This window comes from Tachypleus tridentatus, chromosome 7 (genome assembly GCF_004210375.1).
Source record: "Tachypleus tridentatus isolate NWPU-2018 chromosome 7, ASM421037v1, whole genome shotgun sequence".
Lineage (NCBI taxonomy): Eukaryota > Metazoa > Arthropoda > Merostomata > Xiphosura > Limulidae > Tachypleus > Tachypleus tridentatus.
The window spans coordinates 85,478,804-85,492,314 of NC_134831.1; the positions used below are offsets into that span (position 1 = coordinate 85,478,804).

At 32.9% G+C, this 13,511-nt stretch overlaps 1 protein-coding gene across 1 annotated transcript in view; it reads right to left on the reverse strand.

The window, feature by feature from the left end:
- PEK (pancreatic eIF-2alpha kinase) overlaps positions 1–13,511 on the reverse strand; it is a 41,969-nt gene that overhangs the window by 10,333 nt on the left and 18,125 nt on the right. Inside the window, exons 9-14 of the mRNA XM_076512811.1 lie at positions 12,596–12,737; positions 11,120–11,231; positions 10,059–10,174; positions 6,010–6,132; positions 5,482–5,625; positions 2,859–3,438 (exon numbers count right to left, since the gene is read on the reverse strand). Coding sequence (XP_076368926.1) covers positions 2,859–3,438; positions 5,482–5,625; positions 6,010–6,132; positions 10,059–10,174; positions 11,120–11,231; positions 12,596–12,737 — 1,217 coding nt within the window. The remainder of the gene's footprint in view (positions 1–2,858; positions 3,439–5,481; positions 5,626–6,009; positions 6,133–10,058; positions 10,175–11,119; positions 11,232–12,595; positions 12,738–13,511) is intronic.

A 13,511-nucleotide genomic window follows, 5' to 3' on the forward strand; every position in this document is an offset into this window, starting at 1 on the left:
ACCATTTACATAAGTATAGTATGCTCAAGAAATGTAATTCTCTCTCTCTCTCTCTATATATATATATATATATATATATATATATCCTTTTTTCCCCTGAGACAAAATTGGAAATAATTTAAATTCTGGATAAATAAGTATTGTTTATTATACAAATTATAACAAAATTCAATGAAATTTTAATCTGGTGAATACTCTATCTTTTGCAAACAAAATCAATCACAAAAAGAATTTAAAACATGACACTACCAAATGATCAGTCTAACTTTATTATTACTTGTGAAAAAAAAAAAGAAACTAAATATACATCACCTTGAAGATTAATGAATTAGTGGTTGTAACATTAATAAATTGTTTGTTTGAAAACTCATCAGTAATCATATTCACATTTTTAATCAGGATAAATGTACATATTTCAATGGTTCATGGCACCATATCAGAATGTCCAAGTAAACATTTCTTTTTTTTTTGTTTTAACATTACTACCATACAACTTATTCCTTTGATATAAAAGTTTATAAATGAGAAATGTTCTTTCAATTCAACTATCTCTTTCTCATAAAAAAGTATACCTTTAAATCAACAACATTTAATTAAGAAACTGTAATTGTAACAAAACCTAAAAACTGCATGCCTGTAATATATGTATAAATTCTACCTTTCTTATTACTAACATATCTAGATATAAGCTACAAACTAGGATGGTTAGAATTTGAACAAATTTTAAACAAAGCCCAAGTTTAGAAAGTTTATAAATTTTTAGCACAATTATCTTTCAAGACACCTACAAAATAATTTTAAAAATACATACATTTAATGCTTAAAGTTTAACATTTGCCTGATGTTCGTTTATTATTAGGCCTAGCACTGAAATGCAATATGGTAGTTGGAATTATATTATCTGTAATTATTTAAAATATTTATAACAGAACATTTTTTAAATTTTATTAAACATCATGAAGAAGTTTAAAAATTGAACTACAAATTATATTTACAATATCTAAGAGATCTTTGTTCTTGTGAAAAAAAACATTACTGTCTTCCTAAGCTAACTCTTACGTTCATACATTTAACAAGAGGAAATCCTCAATAGTCATAGAACTTCAAATTTTTTTTAGGTAGGATTAGAGCAAATTAATCTGTAAGATCTTTTTTCCCTTTTTATTGGCTAAATTTTTAGGCACATGTATATCCAATTCAGTTTTATTACTTATCACAGTCTCTACTAGCCTATTTTCAAATTAAAATAATTTTATTCAGGATTACAGTAAGTTAATCTACAAAACCTTGGGCATGATAAGATACATCAATCAATAGCATTTGACCTCCTGAGTCAAAAACTGTAATTAGATCTTAAATCAATCAAGGTATGGCAGAAATATGAGCTCCTATGCTACAGCTAAAAATATAAACAAGTTCTCATTGAAATAAAGTGACTAGACAACTGATGAGTTACAAGTTTCTGATCACTCTTGAAACACCGAGTTCTTTAGCTAATATAAAACTACTTTAAGGCTTTAAAATGATGGCAACAGAAACTACAAGTAAGTGTTTGTATTAAAGTTAATACAAATTCTGTTTAAAAATATTTCCTTTCTCATAATGATATTAGTTCATATTTTTATATGAAAACATGTTTGCTTAGTGTCTTATGACTGATTAGTTTATATTGACGAGTTTGTTAAGTAATATATTAAATGAATACTATTAAGCAACAATATCAAATGAAACTTCAACTTTCTCTGTTGTTTTTCTTAATGACAAACTTTTAAAACTAGCTGCATATAAAAAATATTAGTTACAAATCTGAGTTATTTTGCTACTTCAAGTGAGATACGATGCTTTTATACAATTAAATATAGAAAGTTACTTCAAAATTTATTGCACCTGTGTTGCTCGTGTTTTTAACCCTACAATTAGCAAGTCCTTGTCACCAAACCTAAACATAAGTTTAATTACATAAATTGTTGGTAGGTCCATGACTTTCCTATGAATCACAAATAAATGTACAAAAGGTATGTACCACCAATATTGCAGTCAATCCTACTAATTAGAATCTCCTTGTTTACTTATGAGAGAGAAAATATTTATACTGAAGTCAATTAAAACAAAATCAAAAGGTTTGGTTTGTTTTGAATTTTGCACAAAACTACACGAGGGCTATCTGTGCTAGCAGTCCCTAATTTAGCAGTGAAGACTTGAGGGAAGGCAACTAGTCATCATCACCCACTGCCATCTCTTGGGCTACTCTTTTATCAACAAATTGTGGGATTGACTGTCACATTATAATGCTCCCACGGCTGAAAGGCCGAGTATCTTTGGTGCGACAGGGGATTCGAACTCACAATCCTCGGATTACTAGTCTTGTGCTTTAACCACCTGGCCATGCCAGGTCTACAATCATAAGGAAGGACTGCATTACATAGCAAATCCAAACCACTGACTAATGGTTATTAATTATTTGGATCTGCTGTTTTTAACACAGTACTTACTTTTGATTTTATTTTATGCAACTCTTCAGTATTTATATTCTCTCTCTGTCTGTCTGTGTGTGTGTGTGTGTGTGTGCATGCGCGCACGCGCTCGTACACACATACATATACAAAACAGTTCTTTATATTAAATGCTTAACAGGCAATCCCATAAAATTATCCAATGTAATGCAATGTAGAGCCCATCTAACTCATTAAATTATCTGATACACTGCAACATGGATCCATCTAACCCATGAAATGATCTAATATGATGAAACATGGAGCTGACCTGCTGTGAGCAGTACAGAAACAGATAAAGGTATTTGAGAGTTAACATCAAAGATTAATGACATACTTTTTCTCCACACTGTAATAGCAACTTACCTGAATGTATAGGAATAATCTTCTAGGGTGTGGCTCTTTTGAATTCTCACCTCTAGTCTTCACCTCAAGTTTGCTAGGCCTACTTTGTTTATCACATGATCTATTCTTCAAATTTTTATTAGTCTGTTTTTCATTTGAAATGGAACTGATACCACTTTCTGTCTGCTCCTCTTCAATGCTTTTATGAGAATTACTGTGGCTAGTACCTTCACACTTTACAGAGGAGTCCAGAGGGAACAAATCCTGATAGTTCTGAAAAGGCAAACAGTCTTGTTTACCTTCAACAGATGAGATTGAGCATTCTTTATACAAGGCACCACCACAATCAAAAGCACATTCGTCGAAGACAATGTCAAACGATCCCTGTGTCGTTGAAATTTCCACGTGCTTTCGGGAAAGGTCATTTCGCAGGTTAATCAACTCAGTTCCTTCTTTGCTGTGATTAGAAAATGAAAAACCCATAGTTTTATTTTCAGCTGATATAGTGAAGGGTTTCAAAGGGTTGGTCTCTTTTGTCTTATTCTTTTTGGGTTGGAGGTCTGAATCAACAGAATTGAACGATGTAGATGTAAACCTTTCACTGAAATGTTCAAAAATGTGCTGATATGAGCATTACTGTAAAAAGTAATATCACAGTCACAATCTTTCATAAAAAATTGTACTGAAAAGTATTCCATATTCATTTTTTAAAACAAAAATTAAATGAATGTAGTAAGGAACTTTTGTTCTTAACACATTTAATATGATCTTCACTATTTTACATCAAAGGTTTAAAATTAATATGGACAACAGACATACAAGTTTGATTACAAAATACCTGTTACATATTGTATTCTTAGAAAATACAAATGAAGTAAAAATACTCGTGGGATTATGAAATGAACTCTTTTCATTAAGATACAAAATATACACATTTTATAGCACCATATTGATATCAAATACACACAATCTATAGCTTGGTTTTACTTTATTTCAAGTCTTTTACCTTACAACTGAAGTAACTTGGAATATAAAAAGGGATATACAATTTGATGGTTTGTCAAAAGCAAATATCTTTCTAATGAGGTATACCTCACTTTGAAATGTTCTGTATTTTTGATTGAGATGTGTCATTATTTTCTGAAAATAAATTATTTACATTTGCTGTAATATTAAAGTAATAACTGTTGTAATATTGCGATACATGTTAGTAACATGGTGTTACTGAAGATTTTATATTTTACTACAAAACAACATTGAAATAAAACAAACTATTGACTTACAATTGACATTCCATTTGCACATGCTCAAGAATGTCCTAAAAACTTTATATTTTAGTTTTGTTTGACTGACCTTGTAACCACTGTAAAGAGAAAATAAATCTAACACCCCCAGACTTTTTGTCTATAATGACTGCACACTAAGAGAAAATTAGTGTTATCTTAAACAGCTCATAAGTCTACATTTTCATTTACTTTTATTGTTTTATTCATGTTTGAACAATGATTAACTGCTACACAAAGCAATAAATCACTTAGAGTGAAGAGAATTTAGAACAAATAAAATATGAGGTTACTCAGGGCAAAAATGACTTAAAAATAATACACTAAGTTTTGAATTTTAACATAATTGTTACCTTAAAAAGATTATATATTTGTTATTTTAACTCAAAAATAAGCCAAAACAAAAACAAATTAAACAAAAAATGCTGCATCAAGTGAAAAGATCCCAGGGTACAAGCTACAATGTGAGATTATAAAATATATCTTAGGTTCTGGAGATAACTGAAGAAGTGGACCCACCCTTCACATTTAAAACATTTCATTACTTAACAGAGCACGGACTTCAGTCTTTGCACAATAAAACTTGCTTGGGAAGGCAAATCTTTTCACCAAAGTAGAATACAGATGTCAATCATGTATTTCATAAAATGGCCTCTCTAACTGGTTATAAACAAGTGCTAACACAAACGAGTACACAAGTGATTTCAAAAGCATGAAGAATTGGGAAAGGCTTCTGTCGTGAGCTTATCGATAAACTCAGAAAATAAAGGTTGGAGGTTTTTATTGAAATTCTCACTTGTCAATACCTCTGACTGGTGGACATTCTGAAACCAGCTTCTGCAGTGAGTTTATTGGTAACTCAGAAAATAAGGCAGGAGGTTCTTATTTAAAATTTTGAATTGTCAATATCTGTAATTGGTGGACATTCTGAAATGCATATAATGAAAGAAAGAATATCTGAAAAGAGTTCAGAGCAGAGAAACATCATGTGACATACAGGTGAAGATGGAGAATTTATTGAAAGTATTTCATTTTTAAACTAAAAAATCAAAACACACTTAAGTTTGAATTATAAACTAAATTTTTAAGCCAAGTGTATTCACATACATAAATTAAAAAAACAGAAGCTTAACCAATATTTGATTGTAATCCTCTAAAAGTCATGACAAGTTCACTCTGATTCCCAATCATGCATTTGGGGTTAAATTTGAGAGTACAGGGCAAGCCTACAAACAGAGGGTTAAAGTAACTTACAGTAAATACATGTATTCAGTTTTTTGGGCATTATTCAAAGTATTAGTAAATGTCACTACCTACTACACATGTTACCCACGTGCAGTACTGAAACAATATAGTTATACCTGTGGTCACATTGAAAATTAGGTTGTTCTTGCCATCCAGGTGGAGGACATTCCATCCAAGCATTGAAGTATCTAACAATACCAGGGTGATCAAGTTTTGCAAGAGCTTTAACCTCTCTCATAACCTTCTCTCTGGCCTCCTTCCTTTAAACATTGACAAACAAAGTTAAGAGTTTATATATTTTTATATTCAGGAGTTCTCTAGCCCAAGAATCTCCATTAAATACAATTGAAAAAAACAATTATTCAAGATTCAGCAGTTTAAAATACCAAAAAAATTATTTTTTTAACTTTATATACATATGTTTGTATTAATTACAAAACAATCCTTTGAACATTAAAGAGTTATGGAAGAAAAAACTAGTCAAAGACTCTCCATGTTTCAGTAGCTAAACTTTATGCCTTAATAATTTCACAATCTTGTTTAATGAGACTTCATTGTTTAAAAAATCTCTTACAAATGGAAACTATTCTTGTCTTTATTCAACCAATATTTTTGGTACACAAAAATACTATTCACATACATACTTGTTAGGCAAACATATTCTCTTAACTGCATAATGACAATCATCTATTTTATTCTTTGCCTCAAACACAAGTCCATAACCCCCCCTTCCTAAGCACTGGATGGGTTCAAAGTCTGTAAGATATCTGAAATAAGGAACAGAAATTTCCAATCATCAAATCTTTGGCCTTCCTTTAGTATCAAAGTAATGCATACAATATTTGTTGTCCACAAAAAATTAATAAATAACTATAACTGAATAAATCAATTTGAGCTTCTGCAATATTTTAGTTTACCAATTAGAATGCTAGCTGATCACTAGCAAACTAGAACACCCAGTTAAACAAAACACTACCAGTGACATGATATAAAAACTACAAAACTAGCATACTATTAAAGATTTACCTTTTTTGTTTTCAATTCAAAGTAACTACCAAGTTTATTGTACTAGCTAATGCAATTCAATAATTGTTGGATCCACTGACAACCTTTGTAAACAATCTGAGAAACAATGGATGTTTATAATGCAATAGTGACTACAAATTTACAGCTAAACTGTCTCTAAATTATATTTTAGATATGGTCAGTAGTGTTCGGGAAAGTGACTTGATACTGGGTGATGTCGATTTACTTACCAAGAACTAAACTAAATACAGTCATTCTGTAAAAGCAATTTTGCTGGTTCAATCTTTATTATAGGACAAATATACAATTCAAAAATAAAGCTTGAGTTTCATAAGTGCTTTTTCTGTCAGCTACTTAGATTACGTTCTCTCAGATATTATTTTAACACAGATTCCTTATAAAACAACCTTTTCTTCCCCATGAATGCACCATGCATGTCATTTACTCTAAGATTTTTACAATATTGTTACTTTCCCTTTGAAACCATGCAATCCATTTTACAATGATTTCTACTTTACACAAAAATGTTCTTCAGGTGTATTGCTCCACTGTTAAAATTACACGTCTTTTAATTACAAACAATACGTTTGTAACATTATCAACACACTGTCATTCATATGAACAAATCTTTGCAATTTCAAACAATTTTCTGAGAAACCTGGGAAAGTGGGTTGATTGATTGATTGATTTAGTGTTTTATGGCACAAAGCAGCTAGGCTATCTGCGCCAAATGTCCAGTAAAAAGGTAAAAGTAAAGTAAATGTACTAAAATTCATAAAAAGAAACAAAGGTAAAAACAAAACATCATTGAAAAACAGAAAAAGCATAAAACCAATGTTGACATCCAGTCTACAAAGTTGTAAAGGATTTCCTGTAGCAGAATGGTAATGATCATAACCCGCCAGGAAGACTAACAGGCAAGTACCAGAACCACCGTCAGTAACCTGAAGTTGGTCTTTCCAGTCCTGGTTATGTGTCATTATGGCCAGTACCAAAGGGTAAAGTAATAAAAGTGTTAAATGACATGCAGCAAAAGTGTAATAACAACTCGCCAAGACGACTAACGGGTAGTTCAAACAGCAGTGTTAGTCACCTGAAGTTGGCCTTTCCAGTCCTGGTGTCGAGTTATTTAATGTTCTGGCCATTTTACAATGTCAAATTGAACTAGAGAGATTGAGACTCTGAAAAGGGAACCACAATTAAAAAGGTGTAATGAATAAATATCAAACACTTAAATGAGGTTAAAAAGATTAATGACCATTACAAAACAAAACTTTATCAGGGTGGACAGTATCACCATCACCAATAACATTGTCCAATGTTACAGACAAACCCTGGGACAGAACAGGTTTAAAATAGTGCTGTCGTTGAGAGTAGTAACAATGGCAGGAAAGTAAAATGTGGCATGCAGTGATTTGAGTGTTAAACAAACTACACACTGGTGCATCACATGCTGATCAACCAATAGTGCCACCCCTCCATGTACTCACCCATCACACAGCCTGTAATTTCTGTACAGAGAAAACTGCCGAATGGTGACTGTATCAGCAGGTTTTAGAAATGTTTCTTGTAAGGAAAAACACACAGGATGGTAGGAAGCAATCAGTGTTTTGATATCATCTAGATTAGAACGTAAACCTCGACAGTTCCATTGTATCAAGGTGGCCATTTTGTAATGATGGGTAGGCAAAGTGGCTGGAGAACCCTTCTGTTTATGACCACGTCTTTTTTCCTTACTGTCCTTATTCAGAGGAGGTCTATCGACCTCCATGGATCCTGCCCTGGGTCGATTGGGCAGGTCTTTGTTGTTGGAAGGGGATTCCAGTGACTGAGGATGCAAACGAATGATTGTTTTGCATCGTGGGTTGGAGAAAAAGATTTATCAGAAGAAATACCTGTATTTGAAACCAAAGGATGTGGATCTTGAGATTTGTTGGACTGTATTGGAGGAACAGAGATGGGTGTAGAAGTCGATTCATCAACCTTTTTAACCATGGAGGTCAAAAGGCTTTTCATGTGTTTTGAAAACAATTCTCTTGGAGGTACAGAGAGACCTGTCTGCACTCCCACTGTAGTTGTGGAATGAAGTGCAGCAACATATGTCCGAGATGGAGTGGCGGACAGCAATTTCCAAGCCTCAGGATAACTAATGTTAAGGGTCATTTTCAAACGCTGCACCTCTTTTTCCTCCAACCATTTTGGGCAAGAACGAAAGTAGGAAGGGTGGGAACCATTGCAGTTGACACAATGTGGATCCGTGTGACACTCAGAGGCATCGTGGTCCTTGCCACCACAACAAGCACTTGTCAAAAAACCACAACAGGATGCCTTTGAGTGGCCGAACCTCTGACATTGGAAACATTGAAGAGGGTTTGGAATGTACGGCTGTACCCTGCAAATTAGATAACCTGCCTTGATGGTGGCAGGTGCACGTGGTGATGTAAATGTCAAAACGAGGACATTTGTCAGCAGTGTAACTCTGTCTTTGTGAGTGGAGATGTGCCTCACTGCAGAAACTCGAGTGGAGAGACCAGCGAGAATCTCTGACTCAGGGACGTTCTTCAAATCTGTCTCAATAACAACTCCTTGTGATGAATTCAAGGTACAATGAGGGGTAACCTCAATAGGTACATCCCCAATTGCCTTTGAATTCAAGAAGAGTTCACTGTATTGGGATGTGGATGTTTCAACCAATATGTCTCCAGATTGAAGCTTCTTTACTGACTTTGGAGAGCCAGCAAATCCCTCTAGTCCCTTCTGAATAAAAAAGGGGGACATTTGCCCTAAAGGTTTTTCTGAAAGAGAATGTAATATAAGAAAATGGGGTACAGGTGTTACAGATGAAGACTCTGAGCAGCAATCTTCAACAAGACGTGGTCGTTTACCTATTGACTGTTTTTTCACTATTTTATTTAAATTTTTTGTTGGAGGATCCATAGAGAAAAGGAAAATTTTGGTACCCACTGACCCCACCCACCATGGAGCCCTACGAGGGGACACACTACAATGCCATGCAAGGACATTGCAGCAATGACAGGGTTTCGTGAGCACTATACCCAAACACCAGCATCAGATACAATGTCCACAACACCCATTTAGAACTTCCAACACTGGTACTTGGTTGACTCTAGCCCAAGTGGATCAGCCGATTGACCCAAGGGGCCACCCAAAGGCTGCCCGTCTACAGGAATTCAAGGCCAAAATGGTGTGTTAGGGTTGGACCCCTCAACCACCAGGATCCTCTCCTCCCCTTCATGGGTCACCATGCACGGCAAACACATGGGTGGATGTTTAGATCCCAGAGGAGGTAAACTGAAAGAACAGAACCTTCCCTGGAAGGTCCCCTCACCACGTACAGGAATCCAAACCGAGGGATGGGAAAGTGGGCCTTTGGACATACATGGTTCTGATGTGACAGGAACAATGTAAACTATGTTGGTACATAAAACTTAAAGTAGGTTCTCTCCAGTGAGAACACATTTTAAACCATGTTTCAGTCATTGCATTCTCTTAATATCTTTCAAAGAATTAAAAAAAAAAAATTATAAATTAAAATCACTACTAAGCAATCTGAATATCTTGTGTACCTCAAAGAACTTTCAATATTTCATAATTAAATTAAATCTAGATTCTTCATACAAACATACAAATTGAGAGCTGAACTTACCGTGATACAAACTGATTTTTACAGTTATCTGTCTCAATATTCACTGGACTTTTTGCAGTTTCACAATTTTCTTCATTTGATGCAGAAGTGAAGTACTGTAGGCTTTCCGTACTTTTCTACAGAAATATGAAGATTTTTCAAAGAGAATGTTTATATATAACTTCTCCAATGTGAGAAAAACTTATAACCCTGTCAAAGGAAAATTTAGGGTTCCAATATTTCACCTGATAAAAATATAATCATACATAGATAGACTCTAATTTTAGTCTTACTTAATAACTTATCAATATAATATATTTATCGATTATTACTATTGTTCACCTACTCTGTTCCATGTTGTTTTTTTCCACGTCAACATTGATATACACAATGCAATAAACTTGATGATAGAAAATTTTTATCTATTTTATTCCATTAATCTTACAAGTGACTGTATGGACATTCTATGCTCCTGGACAAAAAAATGCTACATCTATCTATTACACACACATATTTTACCCCTGTACTTATATTTTGTATTAATCATGTAGCAAAGACAGAAAACAGTTGTTTATTAAGAAGAAAATGGTAATTATAATATGCTGTAAGTTATGTATAGAGAGGTACAGGACGTATGTTGTGGAACCAATTCAAACATTTCTCTATGTGCACCTATATTAATAAATATACAAGAGTTTTCAAAAGTTAAATGAAATGTCCAATAGCATGTTGTCATGTTAACAATATGACATGTGAAAACCTCATGTATTAAGAGAAAAACTGATGGTAAATCAAAAACAGTAAAATGGAACAAAATATCTTATGAGGACAGAGAAGTTCATAATTACAGGTTAAAAAATAATTGATATCATTTAAGAATGAAACTGAAATTCATTCTAATTTAAAACAAGAAAGATTTAAATTGGACTTTACAATATTAGGAGATCTTATGCTTCAAACAAGTATCTATGTGACAAGAAAAATACCATGTATACAATAAATTTCACTGACATATTCAGGGTTAACCTGTACTTACAAATATGATGAATAAAAAGCCAAAAAATGTCAAAGTTCGTACTTACAGAACCACTAGATTCTTGAAGAAGTTTCACATGCATTCGTTTCAGAACGTAACGAGTCACCAACAGATTAACAATAACAGAAGTTCCAATACTGATAACTAAGACTTCTTTCCTTAAAAACCATAAGAAATATATTATTAAACAACACAACTTAAAAAACAAACTAAGAATGTCGAATGTTTTTTATTGTGAAATTTTCTAAAATAGTATTGTAATAACAAACTTTTCTTTCATTCTTACCAGGAAGAAAATCCTTTCTAAAAAACATATTAAGTGAAAGCTAAGATCAATGGTTCAAGTTTGTAACAGCTAAAACTTTAAGCATTTCCAAAATTTCTCAAATCATTTGTTACCCACCTGAGCAGCCACGTAATTTCCTGGGATTCATAATCAATGGGAGAGGTGAGAATATGCTTCTAATATATTACAGTAAAGTCTAGAAATGCTCTTACCTCTTGTACTGTTGTTTTACTTCCATAAACTAATTTTAGGATCACTATTTTAGAGAGAATTATAAAATTTAAAACTATTTTGTTGTATCTGGTAATGTGACTCACACTTCTTACTACCCACCAATAGGTCGCAACCCACAATCTTGGTTATTACCCACAAAATTTCTTGGCCTCCTATGACATTCTACATAATGTTAATAAACCAATATTTCAAATACAAATTCTACAGAAGATGGAGAACCCTATAACTTTTGTTCAGCAGGAAACATTAAGAGGTTAATTATCACTTTTGAAACAAAACTTGTTTCCTGAGCTTCCAGTACTCAAAATATTTGGTACTTTCTATAATGATTACTTTTATCTTAACAGAAAATATTAAATTTATTCAGATTCCTGACTGAATATTTCAAAGATTCATTTCACTACAGGTAATGGCTATATATAATGGTTATATGATTTATCATCACAGAATACATGAAAAACTAAACACATCATGAGTTCTACATCAAAATGATGAGAAAACATACACAGAAGTAATCATATTTAGCAATGGACAACACAGTCCTAATTAGGAGGAGAATATTGAATTTTATGACTGCCAAAAAAACACAAGAAAACTGTCTGATATAATACTCACCACCAGTACCAATGCAAGATAATAATGTTATGAACTTACATTGAACACAAGAATACTGTCTAGCATAATACTCACCACCAGTACCAAAGTGAGATAATAATAATCTGTTATGAACTTACATAGAATACAATACTGTCTAGCATAATACTCACCACCAGTACCAACGTAAAATAATAATGTTATGAACTTACATAGAATACAAGAATACTGTCTAGCATAATACTCACCACCAGTACCAAAGTGAGACTATGATGATCTGTTATGAACTTGCATAGAATACAAGAATACTGTCTAGCATAATACTCACCACCAGTACCAAAGTGAGACTATGATGATCTGTTATGAACTTACATTGAACACAAGAATACTGTCTAGCATAATACTCACCACCAGTACCAAAGTGAGACTATGATGATCTGTTCCAAACTTTCCTCCTCCTGTTTATCCACTCTGTCTTTACTTTCACAATGTGAGGTATTGTCAATCATAGTTTGAAGCTCCTGAGTGCCATACAGGTAATAACCATTATCTGTAGGAATTAATAAATCAGGTTATGATACCAGTAACAGCCATTATCTGTAGGAATGAATAAATCAGGTTATGACACAAGTAACAGCCATTACCTGTAGGAATTAATAAATGAGGTTATGATGCAGGTAATACCCATTATCTGAAGGTTACAATCTCACAAACTTAAATATTTATACATAAGTGTAATTTATGTAAATAAATAAATGGTTTTATATTAGATGTGTTTATTGTTTCTTTGTTGTTAATCACAAAGCTACAATTTTCAAGTTATCTGTGCTCTGCACACTATAGGTATCAAAACCAGTTTTGGCATCACAAGTCCTCATACTTTCTGTTGAACAACAGTAGAGTCAAATGTGTTTACCAGCTTTAGTCAAATAGAAGATTTACTTGGATGTTTGACAGGAAACGTACTTCATTGTAAGTATCTTCGTTTTCACTCTCATCACAAGCAGTGGAAAGTTTTAAATTAATCCAGTAATAAATGTTGAACAGGATATCACTTTCTGTACATGTTCTTTTAGTTGCAACAAATCATTCATTTATTTGAATGAGAAATATTCCAAAAACTTAACATGTTTCACAGCATAGTCATAAAATACAAATTTAGCTTTCAAATCTCAAGAGTTCAGTTTTAATTTCCTGGTTGAAAAGATTTACAAACTGTGTTTTTCAATAAAGGCTTAGGAAATTGTTAGTCACCATCAAAGATCAGTTGAATTTGTTTAATCTACATAGAGGATGATGTGTGTACAGGTTTTTTAAATAAGAT